The sequence below is a fragment of the Felis catus genome, chromosome C1 (genome assembly GCF_018350175.1).
Source record: "Felis catus isolate Fca126 chromosome C1, F.catus_Fca126_mat1.0, whole genome shotgun sequence".
In the NCBI taxonomy this organism is placed as follows: Eukaryota; Metazoa; Chordata; class Mammalia; order Carnivora; family Felidae; genus Felis; species Felis catus.
In genome coordinates this window covers 186,656,792-186,677,647 of record NC_058375.1, presented here as the reverse complement: position 1 = coordinate 186,677,647, position 20,856 = coordinate 186,656,792, and the positions used below count along the sequence as shown (strand labels likewise).

Sequence of the window (20,856 nt, the reverse complement as noted above, 5' to 3'; positions counted from 1 at the left end):
GTTCTGTGCTGTCAGCGCAGAGCCCAACACAGGGCTTGATCCCAGAAACTGTGAGATCACGATATGAGCCAAAATCAAAAGTCGGACACTTAACTGGCTGAACCACCCAGGTACCACTCAACTGCTTTTTAAACTCATTTAAACTGCTACTTGTATTTGCAACCTAGCTAATTATAGCAGCACTGTCATGTGCCTCCATTTAAAAAGGATACCCTTTGTGTTTCAGTTAAGAAGCCAAAAAGAAAGAATCCAACAGGCTGTTTTGGTCCAACCTCCCAGTGTGTCTGTATTCACAGTGTAGAGTTTCAGCTTTTAGCTCTGTGGATTGAGAACCTCAACTGATTTTATCAGCATTCCCAAAGGAACCCTCTAGACTATGGTAACCAAACTCACTGGGGAATTGATGGTAATTCAGAGCTGGTAAAAAAGGGCATGTGATTCAATGCATTAATGTACAATGGAAGATGTACCCAGCTAGATGGCTGACTTGCTCTCTTCTTGGGTAACGGAACTCAGAAATTTAGAATTCATGTGCAGGGCACTGGGCTGGGCTATTACCTGCCTCCTTCCTTCCTTTTTCATGAGAAATTTCTTGACTGTTCTCTGTCTCTGTGCATGTGTGTGTTTAGTTTGGTGGTTTGTTTCACTACATTGTAAAACTGCTGTCATACACTTCCTGAATTTGACCATCAGTTCTCCTCTTTGTGTTTCACTCAATTAACATGAATTGACTGAAGGCCTCCCACTGACAGACACTGTACAAAGAGAGGAGCTTCAAACAGAAAGCTTTTATGGTAAAGGAGGGACGGTTTGTAAAATTGAGTTGGAAGTTATTTCCAATGATATTTTTTTACTATCCAACAGTGAATAGTAAATAATGATTAGATGTTCTAAGTCATGTTAAAAAATTAAAAAAAAAATTTTAGATATTTATTTATTTTTGAGAGGAAGAGAGAGAGCACACACACACAAGAGTGCAAGTGGGGGAGGGGTAGAGAGAGAGGGAGACAGAATCCGAAGCAGGGTCCAGGCTCGCAGCTGTCAGCACAGAGCCTGATGCAGGGTTCGAACTCATAGACCGCCAGATCATGATCTGAGCCAAAGTCAGACACTCAACCAACTGAGCCACCCAGGTGCCCCTAAAAAATGTTTTTTACCCAATAAGGGTATTTTTTATTATTTAATATTTCTTTGGATATAGTTCAAAGGCTTACATAAAATCAATTTTAGACTGAGAAGGGACCTCAATGATCACATAATAAAAACTTACTTTACAAAAAAGGGAACTAAGGCCCAGAACAATTGAGTTACCTTATATTTTCTCAGCTAAGTCCAGACATTATTGTAATTTTTACCTGAAGTATCCAGTGGCTGAAAGACTGATTCTTTGTTCAAAAGCAGCTTCTATCTGAAGAATGGGCATATTTAGTCAGAATAAAATAAATACATCATCTGATAGGTGAAAATGAAGGTATTCCCTATATCAAAATTGACATCTGGTAATTGTTGCTGGTGTTTTGTTACCAGTAAAGGAACACATTGTAATTTTTTTTTTCCCCTCAGCTGGTACATTAACAATTTCCTTCTGATTGAGTTGAAATGTCTGAACTAAATAAGGCAGAATCCTGCCACACATCTATGATGTAGGGGCTTAGTTCCCAAAGTATTTTGGGATAAAGTTCTAAATGTTAGAACTTTAGTTAAGTGTGCGTGTAAGTGTGGGATAAGTGTTCCGATGAGATAAGAGAAAGGATGTTGTAAAGTTGGATTAGGTGAGTCATTTCCTTTGAGACATGTTTAATAGCAATTAGGCCTTTTGGTTTTCTTCCTTCGCATTTAAGACACCTTTTTCTTTTTTTGGTGGCTTAGGAAGGCTTGGTCTTTTCCTTTTCTTATTTAAGCAGAGTGGGTAAGGCCTGCTGGGTATTCTTCATGTATTTCCATTCCTCCCCTCAGTGATGCTGTTCCCTGTGTGCTCTCTCACACATACCTGGTATACAGCATGGAGCAGCTGTCTCAACCTTTTGCGATCCTGCCCTTCTGCAGAAATCCACGCCCAGAAAATCTCTGTGTGGTGCAGTTGTACACTGCCACGATGCTCTCAGCACTGGTTAGGACTGCTTTCTCATTTGTAGTAACAAACAGAGTGGAACACTTACCCAGTCCTCCCATGTACCTCCTGGATTTTTCTTAATGATGGGCTCGAGGCGTTTCAGAAGGATCTGACATGCATTCTTGAAAGGGTAAAGAAGTGCATTCTCATTAGAGAAGAGCCCAATGGTTAGGATTTGTGTGGAAGAATAGTAATCGATAATTGATTAGGTCAGTGAATGTTTATGGAGCGCTTGATACTGATACACTGGGAACACAGAGACAATAACAACACAGTCTCTGACCTTGAGGAGGGTATCAGTTATTGCAGGTTTTTAAAAAACTTCCCTGGTTCATTTCCTGTGAAAATATGGGCTCAGCTGAATTTCTACTTTCAGGTCCTCTTTCTAAGAATATTTGTTTTGTGTTCTTAATTCCTTCTCTTTTTCTACATTTTTGACTTACATCTTCTTTTGTATTTTCCAGCCATTAAAATAAAAGGAACAAAACATCTTATTTTCATTTTACTCTGTGCTTTCCTATCTGCACCAATAACATGCCAATATCCCTCTGGATCTGAAATATTATTCAACTCTCTGTCCATCTTTCCATATGTTCATCCATCCACCATCAAACTACTGCAGTGAAGGCCTTGGCTTTGGGTGTGAAGTGAGAAAATAACTAAATTTGTCTTTATAATAATCTAGATCTGCAAAGTTTCTGATCCTTAACTAAACCTAAAACTCTAGAAGATGGATTAATCTTAGTTTGGGTTGACAACTCCCGTACACGCTGAGTGATTCTTATCTTGTGTTTGATCCTATCCAAAATTGGGTCTCATGAATTTGAAGTTTCCCACACATTTGTTCTGAGGGAAATAGCCTCTGGATTTTAGCCCCTAACAAGTATCCCCACAAAGATAAGATGGATTTGAAAGTGATGCCTCTTGGTAGCATAAGTGCAGTGTTCTGAAAATATGCCTCCCCACAACATCCCAATGGAAAAAGTGGAACGTTTATAACAGAAACATGACAAATAGATATTACTTCAAAAGTACATGCAATCAGATATCTTAATTAAGGAATAGTGAAGTCATAATCTATTCTGAAGTAGTGAAAAAAAAAACCAATCAGTTAGAAAACAAGTACAAAGGATAAGCATGAGTGCTGTGGTAGAATTCCACTCATGTAGACACTTTAATTAAACCATATCTACTTGGCTCGGGTTCTGCCTGCTTACCTGCCTGCAAGAACTTGTTTGTATCAGAGGAAACGTGCCCAGTGCTGAGTTGCATGGTATACCCAGATTTCTTCTTTCTGTGTCTACCAGTGACAGAGACTGCTTGTTCACCAACATCTATTCTCCTCTTCTTCCATAGTAGCTGGGCATGTGTTGCTTCACTACTCCACATTTCCCCAACCTCCCCTGCAGTTAGATGTGGCCTGAGCCTGGTTCTGCTAGTGGATGACCAGTGGAAGTGACTTGCATCACTTCCAGGTCTGATCTCCATGCTTTTTCCCTGATGATGATGCTCAGGGCAACCTTAAAAGCCACATGTTGAAGGTGGAAGAACAGCCATTAACCTCAGAGTACTCTAATGACCAAGCTCTCTCTCTGGACTGGTAGGTATGTAAAAAAAAAAAGGGACTTCTGTTGTGTTTGACTCACTGTATTATGTGTCTATTTGTCACCTCAGTTTAGCCTACTCTAACTGGCACCCTCTCCTGATATTTTGGCTATCCTAAGCCTATGTTTAGTGACACAGATGACTTCTCTGAACCCAACCGCTCATGTCTGTATCCAGCTAAGAAAACCAGCAATATGGAAAAAGTGCTGAAGGGAAAGACAGACAGCAGGAAGCACCTGCACGGCTTTGCCATTGACGTCCGAACCAATGGAAGCTGCTGTAGCAATTGTATTTGGTACCGTGGCTGTACTTGTTTCACAGATGTGCATATAAGACATGGGTAGTTTTAATTCACGGCTGGCCACCTATGAGCAAAAGAAATATTTTCATGTCCAGCAAAGTCTTTTATGAAGATTTTAGTCATGTTTTAAATGAAAAAATACTACCATTCTTATTACATCCATGATATACTTGAAAACCTAAAATAAAAGTTAAAACCACTTTTTAGTAGAGCCTTATGCTGGTTATTTATTTATTTAATTTTAGAGAGAGAGTGAGTGGGGGATAGGGTCAGAGGGAGAGAGAGAATCTTAAGCAGGCTCTGTGCTCAGCCTGGAGCCTGACACAGGGCTTCATCCCATAACCCTGGGATCATGACCTGAGCTGAAATCAAGAGTCAGATGCTCCATTGACTGGGCCACCGAGGTGCCCTGCCTCATGCTGATTTTTAAAGTGTTTTCTTGGCAACATTATGTAGTGGTTCTTCCATCCAAAATTAGTGTTTAGATGTTAAGTATTTCCTTAACATCTTTATACTTACACTTAGATATTAATTATTTTTATTTTATTTTATTTATTTTTTTCGTTTTACATGGCTGCAGTGACAGGAAGAGAGAGATTGGATTGACTGGTTCAAAGGTTGGTCTTAAATCTGTTGATATCAGCATCAGATTAATTTGAAATGCCCCTGAGGGACTGTTTTCTCTCTAGCCCTCATCCCTACTTTAGCTTTGGATTCCGCCCTTGTCTTCTATTTGCTCCCTCCTGCCATACTCCTCTAGTATTTGCTGTTCACTGTTTTCTGTTCTTTTTCTTTCAGTTCCTCTAGCAGACACATGTGGAAAGAAAGGCATTTAATCACAATAAATGAAAAAGAGAAAAAGCATTGTTTTGTTTTTTGTGCTCTTTTAATTTTTACAAAACCACTTTCTACAGATGTCTGCAGTTATGTACTTGTCCTCAAGTGCCAATCTACAGATTAATGCTGTTGTAAAAGTGAGTTTCCCCAGAAAGAGGCAATATGATAAAAAAGAAAAGGACAATTTTATTGTTTGTTGGTGATGAAGAGCCAAAGGGAATTTATTGCGTCCTATAAGTGGGAAGGACAGAGCCAGTGTCATGTATATCTGTATCTAAGTCTTTATGGTTTCATCAGGGTCCTCTTGCTGCCTTACACATTTGTTTTTCTTTCTATGATGGCTATGTTATTTCCAAGAGAGACATGCTTCCTCTATGGCACAGGAAAATTGCCTCTGACAACCCCTGGCTTATAACATAGGAACTAAACAACCACAAGAGAATGATAGTTCTTTTCTACCAGGACCTACACATCAGTCCCAGGAAAGGATCTCGGTCTTATGCCTTCCTCCTGGACCCATCCTTGCAGCCAGTGGATTCAGGCACCATGACTAGCCAGACCTGGCATGTGTACCCATATCTGTGCAGTTGGGGAAAAGAGGGAGATGGGGCTAAAAGGTACCAGAATTGAGGAGGCCTTTAGGAATATATGGAATGTAGGTCCTGTATTCCAAAGGAACTAAGGGGCTGGATAGTCAAAAGCTGTGGATGTGTACATAATAATCTAACAAGTTTGTCAATTTATTTATTTAATTTAAAGAATTATTCTTTTTTTCTCTTGATTTCTCTTTTTTTTCTCAACTGCATGATGGCAGTTGATGAAATACTTGTCCTTACTTGTCCAATAGTGTATTAGCAACCTAATATTGTCGTCCAAACTTTAAAAATCATACATACTGGCCTCAAAATAGAAATTTCTACTCTAGTAAGCCTGTATGGCACAACTACCACAGTGTTCCAGGGGCCCATTAGTGATGTTTTCGCTAACAACCATCCCCACCCATAAAGCCTGGCCAAGCTCCAGGTCTATTTGTACATGCATGGAATTTCTGCCACCTCAGACATTCTATTTGATATGTACGAAGTTTTTCAACCAAATAGTCAAGATCTTAGGGCTTGAATACAGGGGCCATCATATATCCTAAAATTAGTGCCACATGTCATTTGTGTCAACAATGTATAGAGAGATTAACAACTGACTTTCACTATTTATAGACAACACGATACTCTATGTAGAAAACCCAAAAGGCTCCTCCAAAAAACTGCTAGAACTAATACATGAATTCAGCAAAGTCACAGGATATAAAACTTATGTATAGAAATCTGTTGCATTTCTAAACACCAATAATAAAGCAGTAGAAAAAGAAATCAAGGAATCAATCCTGTTTACAACTGCACCAAAACCAATAAGATACCTAAGAATAAACCTAACCAAAGAGGTAAAAGATCTGTACTCTCAAAACTATAGAATACTTATGAAGGAAAGTGAGGAAGACACAAAGAAATGGAAGAACATTCCATGCTCATGGACTGGAAGAACATTGTTAAAATGTCTAAACTACCCAAAGCAATCTACACATTTAAGGTAATTCCTATCAAAAGACCACCAGAAATTTTCAGAGAGCTAGAAAAAACAATCTTAAAATGTGTATGAAATCACAAAAGGCCCCAAATAACTAAAGCAATCCTGAAAGAGGAAAGCAAAGCTGGAGCAATCACAATTCCAGACTTTAAACTGTATTACAAAGCTGTAGTCATCAAGGCAGTATGGTACTGAGACAAAAACAGACACATAGATCAATGGAACAGAAAAGAAAACCCAGAAATGGACCTACAGCTGTATGGTCAACTAATCTTTGCCATAGCAGGAAAGAATATCCAATGGAAAAAAAGATAGTCTATTCAACAAATGGTGTTGGGAAACTGGACAGCAACATGAAGAAGAATGAAAATGGACCACTTTCTTATACCATGCACAAAAATAAATTCAAAGTGGATTAAAGACCTAAATGTGACACAGGAAACCATCAAAATCCTAGAGGAGAACATAGGCAGCAACCTCTCTGACCTCAGCCATAGCAACTTCTTACTAGACATGTCTCCAGAGGCAAGGGAAACAAAAGCAAAAATGAACTATTGGGACTTCATCAAGATTAAAAGCTTCTGCACAGCAAAGGAAACAATCACAAAACTAAAAGCCTACAGAATGTGAGAAGATATTTTCAATTGACATATCTGATAAAGGGTTAGTATCCAAAATTTATAAAAACGTATCAAACTCAACACCCCCAAAAAACAAATAATCCTATGAAGACATGAATAGACATTTACCAAAGAAGACATCCAGATGGCTAACAGGCACATGAAAAGATACTCAACATCAGTCATCATCAGGGAAACACAAATCAAAACCATGATGAGATAACACCTCACACCTGGCAGATGGCTAAAATTAACAACACAAGAAACAACAAGTGTTGGTGAGAATGCAGATCCCTCTTGCACTGTTGGTGGGAATGCAATCTGGTGCAGCCACTCTGGAAAACAGTATGGAGATTCCTTAAACAGTTAAAAATAGAGCTACCTTGTGATCCAGCAATTACACTACTAGGTATTTATCCAAAGGATATGAAAATACAGATTTGAAGGGGTACATGCCCCCCAATGTTTATAGCAGTATTATCAACAATAGTTAACTATGGAAAGAGCCCAAATGTCCATTGACTGATGAATGGATAAATGAGATGTGGTGTGTGTGTGTGTGTGTGTGTGTGTGTGTGTGTATAGTATTATGCTAAGTAAAATAAGTCTGTCAGAGAAAGGCAAATACTATATGATTTCACTCATATTTGGAATTTAAGAAACAAAACAGATGATCATATGGGAATGGGAAAAAAAGAGGGATAAAAGGAAACAAAATATAAGAACTCTTTATGATAGAGAAGAAACTGAGGGTCAATGGAGTGGGGAGAGTGGGGGTGGGCTAAATGGGTGATGGATATTAAGGGGGGGAATTACAGACCTGTCATGTTGAGCATGGGTGTTATACGTGAGTGATGAATCAGTAAATTCTACTTCTGAAAACAATACTACACTATGTTAACTACAATTAAAATTTTTTTTAATATTTATTTTTGAGACAGAGAGATAGAGTGAGAGCAGGGGAGGGGCAGAGAGAGAGAGAGAGAGAGAGAGAGAGAGAGAGACAGAATCTGAAGCAGGCTCCAGGCTCTGAGCTGTCAGCACAGAGCCCACCGTGGGGCTTGAACTCACAAATGGTGAGATCATGACCTGAGCTGAAGTCAGATGCTTAACCAACTGAGCCACCCAGGCACCCCTCTAACTGCAATTTAAATAAAAATATAAAAACAAAGTAGTAAGTATAAAAACAATTTTAAAAAGAGAGAGATTAAGGACTTAATTTTATTGATCTTACCTGCAGCATTTTGGTGTGAATACCTTGTCCCAGTTCGTTGCCTCCATGTGTGACCAATACAGACCCATCTGTGTAGATATGAACAAGTGCAGCTGCCTAGTAAAACAACCCAGAAGGCACAGCTCAGTGCAAGTTTAGTGAGGTTCAATATTAAAAAATGAGTGGTGAAATACCAGTCTCACAGAGTGAGGAGGGTCATAGAGGCAGGCTTTCCTGGTGGGATTCTGAAGCTTAGTTCTGTTTTGTGCAAAAGTCACCTGTAAAGAACGTTCCTATTTTGGAAACTTGTTTTAATAGGAGCCCCTTTGGATACCCAGGAGTTATGAGTATCGGTTCCAACTATTTGAAAGTCGATTCCCTGATTAAAATCTCTGGCTGACCACTCAGCTAACTAATTAAACATTTGTTAGGTACCTGACACGTGTTATGTGCCAACCTGTGCTCAGCTCTGGATGTACACAGATGGGCAAGATGTGGTTCTTCCTCAACAGTGTAGTAGCTCACACTGTAATGGGGGGACAGGTTGGAAAGCAGGTCATTATAATGCAGAATGATTTGTGAGATAAAGGGCATGGCATAAGGGACTCTGGGGACCTGGGAGGACAGATCCAAGTGCTTTTGAGAAGTTTGGGGAAGGATTTCCCCAAAGAGACAACTGAATGGAATCATGAAGGGAAGAAAGGTTCATCACTGGGCAAGTTGGGCAAAAATTCCCCATTGGCTGTAAGGGAAAGCCTAGCTCTTTACTACAATATGAGGCCTTTTAGGATTTGGTCTCTTGTACTTTCCCAATTCCATTGTCGTCTTTTCCTGCTTTGGCTTACTGCTGTTCCTTCCTGACCTGTGCTCATGCTTATGCTGTTCTCACTTCCTGGCCCACTCCCCAGCCTTCAGATCCACACCTATAGTCTCGTTCTGTTAAAGTTTCCCCCACATGCTTCTCATTCCCATCTTGGAAGGATCAGTTACCTGCTTCTCTGCACTTCCTCTTATGGGGTGAACTGGGTTGATTAATGTCTCCTGCAAATTCCTGTCCACCTGGAACTTCAGAATGTAACCTTATTTGAAAATATAGTTTTGCAGATATAATCAGTTAAGATGAGGTTAGAGTGGATTAGGGTGGGCTCTAAATTCAATGACTAGTGTCCTTATATAAGGCTGTGTGAAGACACACAGCAAAGAAGCACTCATGAAGATGGAGGCAGAGATTAGAGTGATGTGGCCACAAGCCGAGGAACACCAGAAGCCACCAGAAGCTGGAGGAGGCAAAGAAAAGTTTTCCTCTGGAGATTTCTGAAGGAGCATTGCCCTCCTGACACCTTGATTTTGAACTCCAAGACTCCAGAACTGTGAGAGCATAAAATTGTTGTTGTAAGCCACACAGTTTGTGGTACTTTCTTAAGGCAGCCATAGGAAATGAATACAGAGGGGTGACAAGCTCTTCTGTGTGAGTCTCATGGTGGAAGGGCACCTGGTCTGGTTCAAGTGTGTGTCCTATAGAGAACTTAGAGCAAGTCTGAATCACAGAGGCACTAAATAAATGTTTGTTGAATTGCACAAATGGAAATGTTTCATTTCAGGAGGAGGAGGAGGAAAAGGGGGAGGAATTAGGACTTTGTTCTGTCTGGAGATGCCTGGAGGCCCAGAATAGCTTGGAGGAGCTTTGGGGAACCCAGGCTTATAGATGCTAATAATAATATTTATCACCGTGGGCCTTTTGACTCCCTCTTGATAATGCTCCCAATGCCTAGTTTGGAGAGTAGGTGTTCCAACTTTGTGAGTCATCAGCTGCCCTGAAATAATACATTTCAACTCCTAGCCTGGTGATTCTTGGGTGCATCAATTTGGAACTCTGAAGAAACTAGAGACCTTTCAAACAGAGCTTTAAAATCATTGCTTGGTTTAAGGATTTGTTGTGTGTGTGGCAAGATGAGAAGGTGGCTCCCATGACTGATGGTGGAGAGTAGACTGTGTTATAGATGAGGGGCAGCCATAGAGGTGCGGGGAGGTGTTTTATAATAAAAAATAAACATGTGGTCTTTGTCTCTGATTTTTGGCACAGAGGTCCTAAAACCCTGGGAATTTATTATTTTATGTTTGCTGTTCAGATGATTCTCTGGGGAAACCTAGACAGCTTGGGGGGGGGGTGAGAATTGTTGCCAGAAAAACCAAACATGTGGTTAGAGGGTTCCAGCCTTCAGCCCCCACCCCTACCTTCAGGGAGGGGGGAGGGACTAGAGATTGAGTTCAATCACAATGGCCAATGATTTAATCAATTATGCCTATGTAATGAAATCTTCATAAAACTCACAAACAATGGGGTTTGGGGAGCTTCTGGGTTGGTGAACACATCCACAAGCTGGAGTGAGAGGGCATAAAAGCCCCACACCTCTTCTCCCACACCTTGCTTTATGCATCTCTTCCATGTGGCTGTTCTTGGATGGTATCTTTTGTAACAAATTGGTAATAATTGTAAGTAAAATGCTTTCCTGAATTTTGTGGTTGTTCTAGCAAATTATCAAACCTATGGGAGGTGGGGAGTGGAAAACCCCTGACTTTGTAGTTGCCTGGGCAGAAGTGTGAGTAGCTTGGGCACCCCACTTTTACTGGTGTCTTAAGTAGAGGCAGTCTTATGGGACTTAGCCCTTGATCTGTGGGGTCTGTGCTAACTCTGGGTAGTTAGTGTCAGAATCGAATTGAATTGTTGCATGCTCAGTTGGTGTTGGAGAATTGATGCAGAAAAACACAACATTTGGTGTCAGAGAAAAAAATCACACAGGCAGATATCTAGAATCTCTTACGCTCCAGCTGTTAAGTCAGTCCCAGCTTGTAAGTGTGACAGTTAACCTTCCTGCACCTCTGTAGAGAATGGGCATGCTGGACCTGAACAGGTCTGTGACTCAGGAGGCCAGGGAGTCTCATCCTACCTGCTGGAGGAGCCCCAGTCCTGAGAGGTGTGCCTGAGATCTCCTGAGGGACAGGCGTGGGCTGCCTAGAATAACTACACAGTGTTTCAGGAACCCTGCCAAGTGCTTTATATTTATTAGATTTTGAATCCTTATCAATCCTAAGAGAAAGGATTATTATTCTCATTATATAATTAAGGAAGCTGAGGCTCAAAGAGGTTAAATAATTTGCTTGATATCACTCAGCTAGTAAGTGGCAGGGCAAGGATTTCTCAGGTCCACTTGACTCCAGTTAATTAGGGTTTGGGGGCAACTTCTTTATTCCCTAGAAGGATTTCCTTGGACAGGGCAGCTTTTGTGGTATGTGCATGTGTGTGTGTGTCTATTGGCTGCTAGTAGTTGGATGTAAATGGAAACATGCTTTCAGTGATATACACACAAGGGAGATCTAGTGCATTTTTAGATTTAGATTTAGATCTAATGAATATAAGATCTCTTCAGTTGCAGAGTCTCTGCTTCTGGTGGAAAATAATGGGAGGCAACATTTCCCAGTTTTCTAGACAGCTTTCCCATATTTGACCCATTGGGATTGCTGGGAAGACTTGTCTGTACCAGTCTTGTGTTATTTAATGGTCTCATCTATTTGCCACCTTTCCTCCTCACCTTCTGGAGAGGGCCTCTGAATGACCTGCCTCTTCCTTTTGCAAATCTACCTGGAAGGATTTTTGGACCACACTTCCCTATTTCCCCATCAGAAATGACACATATTCCTGGGAGAAGTGGCTCAAAACAGCCAGCTGGTCAGGGCAACATGCAGTGACTTCTCTGCCTAGACTTGGGGGTATTGAGGAGAACTGAGATATCTGGGGGCACAGACCAGGAGAGGCCTCCTTCCTGCCTAAGCCATAACCTTGGGCTCAGAAAGCTCAACACAATGGGCCTTGTGGGCTCTTGTTCCCTTTAGAATAGGGATGATTCAGGGTTGGGTGAGGTGATGATGGTCATGGTCACTGCTGTGTCTTGGCAGTTACGCTGGGGCAGTTCTCAGGCTTGCTGATGCCATTTTCCGCCACTGAGACATTTTTCTACTGCACTGTGTTGAATGTGCTTGCAGAGAGGGGGCTGCTCAGGAGAGTTCTGTACATTTCTCCCAGGTGCTGAGGGAGGGAGGGGCTCAGTGCCTGGGACATATGACACTCTCCCAAAATCACCAAGAGCTGATTGGGGTAGCAGTGCATCTGACATGAGGGTTATTTTCCACATATAAAAGCTTTACCTGATGATAGCTTGTTGCAGCAAAGCCGACTGAAAACTTCATGGGGATAATTGCAATGCCTTTCTTTTTCCAATAATTCTTCTTGTTAAACTCTTCCACTTGTATTCTTCTGCTATGAAAGGAAGACTTGTCCAGACACTCATTCCAACATCTTATCAGGGTCTCAGGGCTGAATGCTTGTTTGTAGATGGTTTTATCAATTGTTTTGTACATGTTTTTCTCCCTAATCTGAAATGGGTGAGAAGCTGAGTCAATAGTTATGGTAAGATAGAAACTGACTGCAAAATAGATACTTGAAAAGCTTCCCCATTAAAAAGAACAAACTTTGGTGGGGAGAAGACAGGGTGTATCTTATTTCTTTGAACAGCATGTGGTTTTGCAAAACTAATGGGGGTTATTTCTCATCTCTTCTCTAATGTACCAGTCAGGGCTTCTCCCTACCTGAGGTTAGGGGTAGTAATTGGCCCCTGAAGGGCACTAGGAAGGAGGGGCTGAAAAAAAGCAGATATTCCTTTTTTTCCTACAATGTTCAGAGGATGAAGAAGAGTTGGTAGATTGTATATAAAAGCAAGGATTTATTGTCATAACTGAAGATTTGTTCTGATAGAGAGGAAATTGCATTGCAGCTAATAACAAATATCAGATCTTCTCTAAGCCTTCTGATTGACTTTGGAAGGTGTGGTCAAATCTTTTTAAAAATGTATTTGAGGGGCGCCTGGGTGGCTCAGTCGGTTAAGCGTCCGACTTCAGCCAGGTCACGATCTCGCGGTCCGTGAGTTCGAGCCCCGCGTCGGGCTCTGGGCTGATGGCTCAGAGCCTGGAGCCTGTTTCCGATTCTGTGTCTCCCTCTCTCTCTGCCCCTCCCCCGTTCATGCTCTGTCTCTCTCTGTCCCAAAAATAAATAAACGTTGAAAAAAAAAATAAAAAAAAATGTATTTGAATATGGGTGTGTCCTATGTCCTAGAAGCCTGCAAGACTTGACAAGGAAAGAAGCCTACTGAGATACGCTCAGGAAATTTTCATTATCCGCATTTCACTCTAGTAACAATAAAAGAATTATTATTATCAACAGTAACATTAAAATAATACTATCCAGTATATGAAAACAAATACTATTCAGTTTACGAAAACAAATACTATCCAGTTTATGAAAACGAAGTGCTAACTCATTTGATTCTTGCAGAAATCTACGTAGTGAGTCATATTGTCCTCATTGTATAGATAAGGAAACTGAACCACAAAGAGGTTGCCTTTCCTTCTTCAAGTTGTTGCATTTGCCTGGATTACCTTCCCATTATCTGTGCCTATTATTCTTTAAGGCCTATCTTAAGTGTCATCTTCTCTGGAAAGTTCTTCCTGACTCTCCTCCCCTCAAGCCAAAGTGATGTCTTCCTCCTTTGTACCCATAGAACACTTTATGTGACTTCTCTGAGGATAACTATTGTCTTCCTTGTACAATATGTAGGTGTTCTCTTGTGTGTAGAAGTACCCTGATAATCACAAACCGAGTCGTCTTCTCTGTTGAACTTAGTGGCAAAGGGGTTCAAAGGGCATTATATAGAGAGTGCTTTCTGGAGCAGATGGACTATATTGGGGAAATGAAAAAGAAGCATAAAATGTAGGCTGGGGTCTACTTGAAATGTGTGAGGGGCAAAAAAAGTGTTATTAATAATTATCTCAATTGCCAGTGGCTGCCTCTCTCTGGCTTAGCATCCTGTATATACTGTGCACCTTCTAGGATACTGTACAAAATAATATTTTTAGAGGGCATTCTTTTGGCAGTGTATCTCTTAAAAGTTTTCAATAAATTTATCCTAAAAATATATACAATGGAGCAAAAATACATCTATATTTTGGTACGTGTGTACCAAGATGTTTCTTGCAACATCATTTCAGTAGCCAAAAATGGGTGACCACATAAATGTATATCAATAGTGGGGTGCCTAAATAAATCACAGTAAGTCCACATTACATAATACTATTCAGTTATGAAAAAGAATGAAGTGGTTCATTCTGCTGACACAGGAAGATGGTCATGGCCTACTGTCAAGCAGAAAAAGTAAGGTGCAGAATAATATGTTTATCATAGTCTCATTTTGGTAAATAACTGTCCATGTACATATATATTATATATAAATATTTATGTTTGTTTATGTATGTGTGTATGAATACAGAGGGCTGGAACAATAAACATAGAACCATTAACAATGGTTGTCCTTGACTAATAGGGATGATGGAATGAAGAAGGGGACATTCACTTTTTACTTTACTTATTTACTTTATTCTTTTTTAAAAGTTTTTTTTTTTTAGTTTTTAAATTTTATTTACTTATTTTGAGAGAGAGAGAACATAAGCAGGGGAGGGGCAGGGAGAGAGGGAGAGGGAGAGACAGAATCCCAAGCAGGCTCCGCACCATAAGCACAGAGCCTAATGTAGGGCTAGAATTCACGAACCATGAGATTATGACCTGAGCCAAGATCAAGAGTCAGATGCTCAACCAACTGTGCCACCCAGGTGCCCCCATTTAAAAAAAAATCTTTTTAATGTTTATTTATTTTTGAGAGAGAGACACAGAGCATGAGTGGGGGATGGGTCAGAGAGAGAGGGAGACACAGACTCCAAAGCAGGCTCCAGGCTCTGAGCTGTCAGCACAGAGCCCAACGCGGGGCTTGGACCCACAAACCACGAGATCATGACCTGTGCCTAAGTCAGATGTTTAACGACTGAGCCACCCAGGCGCCCCTATGTGCCCCCACTTTTTGGGCCCCGGGTTGGGCTCATGCTGACAGTGCAGAGTCTGCTTGGGATTCTCTCTCTCCCTCTCCCTCAAAATAAATAAAATAAACTTTAAAAACAAAAAGTAATTATTTTTGTACAAATTAGAAAAAAGAAAGAACCAGAAAGCTTTTTGCATAAGGAGGTAGGAAGATAGTGGAGTCATTTCCTTCAGGTAGCACTTAATTTATATTGAATTCTGAACCAGGACTAATTTGAGTGGTTCTTCTATGGTTTTTCTTTCTATGGTTCCCTACCTCATCTGATTCTTCACTAACCTTGGTTATGACCTTGATTACAACCTTACCTCTTCTGGCAGAAGGCCACATTTGGCTGCCACAGCTGTGATGCAAGATTCTGTTATCAGGGTTCCTTGTGGGAAGCCAAATCCACGAAAGGCCGTATTGGATGGTAAATTTGTCATGCATGCCCGGCCCCGGAATCTAAGGTTGCGGATTTTATATGCATTTTCCAGCTTTAATATAAGAAATTCTGTTACCTAAAGTAAAAGGAGATATTAATATATATATATATATATATATATATATATATATATATATCAGGTATTGCTTTTTTTTTTTTTTGTAAAAGTCAAGTACAGTCTAACTGCTTGTGGAACTTGATAAATACTTGAAGAAACATGCTCCATAAAGACTCACCTAGAAATTCTGCATTCTATTCATGATTAGGGATGGTGCTAGTTTCTGATGCACATACCTGCTCAGAGTCATCCAGTGTGCATCCTCCATTAATGAAACACTCAATGTCTAGAGCTTTGATTCGCCCGTTGTTCATGAATCCCACCTGTCACCAGATGATGGACATTTTATGATCTGTTTAAAATTAACATGCCAAGTTCAAGTCACAGCCCAGCTCCACTACTGGGTGGGATTGAAGACAGACTCCGCTCCTGTTTGCTTGGTGGTGTGCCACACCTGGCTATCCCCTTGATTTTCAGTGCTTGGCTGATAAAGACCTCCTCTGATCTGGATTTTGCTGAGCCTTTCCTTTCAACATGTGATTTCCCGGCTTTGCAGTCAGTGTGGAATTCCAAAGTCCTTGCTTGCCTCCTGGTATATAATTGCTACCCTCTTCTTCCTTATTTCTGGCAGATTCTCCTTCACTTTTTACTAGTTTTCCTTCGAATTTAGCCTGCGGTTTCTCCCCCTTGTGGAAAAGTCTCTGTAATTCCAGAGTGCGTGGGAATGAATCACAGTGCATCTCAGAAGCAGATGCTGGGGAATGGATAGGAGAATGGCTGCTCCCATTTTAGGGAGCTGAGGAAGTGCTCTGTGATTGGTTAAGGATGTAACAAATGTGAACTAGTTATGCTGTTCTTTTTGGGACTCACAGAAGCACTCTGTATTTTTCTGAAGTTGTCATTCTCTTCCCACCCACCTAGACTAGTTAGTCTGCACAGCACAGACTGAAAAGACTGTTGTAGTTCTACCAGAAAAGGATTGGCCCTGGTCCCTTTGCCTTTCTGAAAATGGGCACAGCTTTTTGGTTACTATCACCTATGGAAATACTGGATAACAAACCTGAGCACATGCAGGAAAATCCACAAATTCAGAATTCACGGTAATTTTGACAAATGCTAGGCTGAAGTTTACCTTTTACTTTTCATGAAGAAACAATTGCTAAGCAGAATAGCTCTTAGACTATTAAACTGTTTAAAATTTTTAAGAATTTTGGAAGAACTTATTCACACATAAACATCTATTATGCTAATTTATAAATAGCTCTGAAAAACTGAGCAAACTGTGTTAGCTAGGTTTGAATGAGGATCTCTATCTATCCATCCATCCATCCATCCATCCTTCCATCCATCTACATACACACACACCACACACACATATATTACTACATTGAAAGTAAAATTATATTTCTCTAAAAGTAAAATAAAACTTGGATTTTCCAAAGTATATTTTCCTCATTTTAGTCATATTTTATATTACCATAATTACCAAAATATTCAACATCTAGAACCTTCTAAATAAGTACTAGTACTAAAACAGTCTCACAACTGTATCATAAATAAAGCCTGCTTTATAATGGGCCAAAACCAAAGAACTCAACAACCACCATAACAACACAAACTGCCTCAGTCCCAGAATGTGGCTCTACATTGTTCTTGGTACTAGAAGATAACAACAGTTGTGAATATTCATTTCTTTGCATTTGAAGGCCAATAAAAATTTTAATGGCCAACTGTGTTCCTTTTCTCTCTAATTATAAAAATTACTAATGCCAATGGAAGAAATTAAATGGTGCTGTGGTATGGATTTATAATCCAGGAAATATAATAATTTAGTAATCTAAGGCAATGACAACCTCAGGTAGAAAATCTAGCTATACATACACTATAAATAATTCCCAGATAGAACACATTTGAATAGAAACATTACATTAGAACTATCCTAAAAACTCAGTCACAGATTTGAAAAGTACTATTGTTGTCAACTAGATGTTAACAGAATTTTTTTTATTATTTTATTATTTTTATTTTTGAGAGAGAGAGAGCAAGAAAGGGGCAGAGGGACAGAGAGAGAGAATCTTAAGCAGGCTCCATGCTCAGTGTGGAGCACTACATGGGGCTTGATCTAGCAACCCTGGGATCATGACCTGAGCCAAAATCAAGAGTCCAATGCTCAACCACTTGAGCCACCCAGGCACCTCGAATGTCAGCAGTCTTTTTAATGGTATTTATGCCATAGTTGTATAAAATGCAATGAGCCTGGTTTGAAACAATTTAAAATTATTTCATTGTTAATGGATACTTTTTTTCCCATTTGCAAGGAACTTTTGTAACACTTTCATAACAATTTGGCCGAAACACTTGTAAAAATGATTATGTAGTTAAAATGGTAAAATTGTTTCCAAACATTTCAAATGCAAAATATTTTAATAGTCAAGAAGTTTTGGTATAACAAATGTTTGTAGCTTCTTTCATTTTTTGTCTTTGGGGAACCACTAACAAAAATCTTATTCCTTCATTAATGTTTTTATCATTTGAAATTGTATTTTTATCATCCAGTCTATACTAGATGTATTAAAAGTTCCTCATAAAATTTGTGAGAATTCAAATGTTTGAGAGAGAGCGAGAGAGAGCGTGTGAGCAGGAGAGGGGCAGAGAGAGAGGGAGAAAGGGAGAGAGAGAATCCCAAGTAGCAGAGCCTGATGTAGGACTCTATCTCACGAACCATGAGATCATGACCTGAGTTGAAACCTAGAGTCAGATGCTTAACCTACTGAGCCACCCAGGTGTCCCACTCATTTAATATTTTATTTTATTCATTTTTATTATTTTTTTCATTTAATATTTTAGATAAGATTATTGTTTGTTTTTAGAATTTAGCAAAATCAAAATAATAGAAAATGATAAAAACCACCAAAATAAAATGAGGTATTTTTAAAATCTTTTTCTTATTATTATTTTATTTATAATTTACATCAAAGTTAGTTAACATATATTGTAATAATGATTTCAGGAATAGAATTTAGTGATTCATCACTTACATATAACAATCAGTGTTCATCCCAATAAGTGTCCTCCTTAATGCCCCTTGTCCATTTAGCCCATCCCCTTACCCAAAACCCCTCCAGCAACCCTCAGTTTGTTCTCTGTATTTAAGAGTCTCTTAAAATGAGGTATTTTAATAGTTTCAAGTTTAATACTCACTTTATATTTTCCAAATAATGGGTGTCTTCCCCCAGTTATTAACATATCATCTTCACGATCAAGAACAAGACGAATGGGACGACCAGTTCTAAAGAAAACAAATCTTAGATTCTCTACCCATTCCACCCACCCATTCATCCATTCCCCTATTCATCCATCTACCCATCTAGCACCCACCCACCTATTTATTCAACCCCTCACTTAATTATCTACCCAACCACCCATCTATCTACCTTTCTGCCCATCCATCCTGCATGCATTCTCCCACCCATTTATCCAGCCACTCATTTAACCATCCATCCATCCCATATATATTCCCTGAGTGCATACAATAAGCTAGGCACTGGTCTGAATTAATATATGAATAAACTACTACTGTTTCTGTAGCCTATAACTCAATAGTTGGAGATCTAGCTAAAGTGATTAATGTCACATGCCAGTCAACTTGTGTTCTTAAGGCTTCAGTTTTCATGCTCACCCAGATCCAGCCACTTTGCATATCTCCACCATGAGTTACAAAGTTGAAAGAATGTGAATAGATAAATGCATACTTAACACAACTGTAAAAACAAGGCCAAGTACTTGTCTTTAGGATGCTGGGTTAGCATTTTCATTTTCACCCAGGAATGCTATTATGCTGGACAAGTTGGGCCCTTGGGTAGCTAGGAGCTTCAGCCTTTCTGTATCTCCAGGGCAGTAGTTCCCATACTTTGGAGTGTAGAAGAATAGTCTGGCATGCTGACAAAAATGCAGATTCCTGAACCTTAGCACTAGGACTCTCATTCAGTACATGTAGGGAGGGGACCCAGAATTGGCATTTTTCTCAGTGATTCTTATGAGGTACTTTCAGGTACACGTTGAAAACTACAATTCTGGCACAAGGTTTCCTGGTGTTTTTTTTTTTTTTTTTTTTTTTTTTTTTTTTAAATGGTGACGACTACCTGGAGCATCAGTTAAATGTAAAATTTCTGTGTCTACTCTCTGGTGCTTCTGATTCAGTGGGTCTGGGGTGGGGAGGCAGGAATTTCTACAAGCATAAGAGGCATTTATTATTATTATTATTATTATTATTATTATTATTATTATTTGAGAGAGAGAGAGAGAGAGAGAGAGAGAGAGAGAGAGAGAGGCAGAGAGAGGGGGGGACAGAGGATCCAAAGTAGGCTCTGTTCTGACAGAAGCAAGCTGCAGGCTGGACTTGAACTCACAAACCACGAGATCACGAGCCCAGGACGTTCAACTGACTGAGCCATTCAGGCATCCCTAGGAGACTCTTATTATCACCAGTCTGGGAATGCTACTCTGGGGACTACTTAATGCATGCCAGATGTGTGCTAAGGTGGGGTTGTAGCTTAAGGCACTGGTTGCCACACTTGGCTGCACAGTGGAACTACTGGGTTAGTTTTAAACTATACTGATGCCCGAATTGGATGGGACAGCCTAGGCACTGGGACTTAAATGCTCACCAGATGATTCTACTGTGCAGTAATGCTTGAGAAGTCTTAAAGGCACAAAGCTTGTTGGGAGTATGATGAACCGATGAACCCTTCTGGGTACTTGGTGGGTGTGAATAGAGACGTTCATTATGGAAAGAAGTGGAGATGGGATTCAGATCTTGTGATTTCCTGTCTCTCGTTGCAGAATGAGACACACATCTGAGTGCTTTAGGACCTAGCTTTGAACTACACAGAATTTGTCAAAGGAAGCAGGACCTTTGAACTTTGCAGGCTGATTGGGGCTCTGACAATACTTTGTAACTACCAAGAAACAGCCATAGAAAATGAACAAGAAACAGAAAAGCCAGCAACTTGAACAACATGAACAGCAAAGGAGCAAGCCTTCTGGTTGAGTTAGCCTGGGAACTCTCTTTGAGGATATCATGTATCATTAAGCAAACATTGACTAGCCAGCCCTTCCAGGTGCAGA

At 40.0% G+C, this 20,856-nt stretch overlaps 1 protein-coding gene across 6 annotated transcripts in view; it reads right to left on the bottom strand.

Annotated features, from left to right (window-relative positions):
• Positions 1–20,856, bottom strand: part of AOX1 (aldehyde oxidase 1) — a 100,266-nt gene that overhangs the window by 24,658 nt on the left and 54,752 nt on the right. For 5 of the 6 annotated variants that reach the window (XM_045033201.1, XM_045033202.1, XM_045033203.1 and 2 more), the window contains 8 exon segments: positions 18,931–19,018; positions 15,966–16,052; positions 15,556–15,747; positions 12,474–12,701; positions 8,292–8,387; positions 3,955–4,083; positions 2,160–2,234; positions 1,356–1,408 (listed from right to left, as the gene is read on the bottom strand). In XM_045033201.1, the coding sequence (XP_044889136.1) occupies positions 1,356–1,408; positions 2,160–2,234; positions 3,955–4,083; positions 8,292–8,387; positions 12,474–12,701; positions 15,556–15,747; positions 15,966–16,052; positions 18,931–19,018 (948 nt within the window). 6 annotated transcript variants of the gene reach the window in all.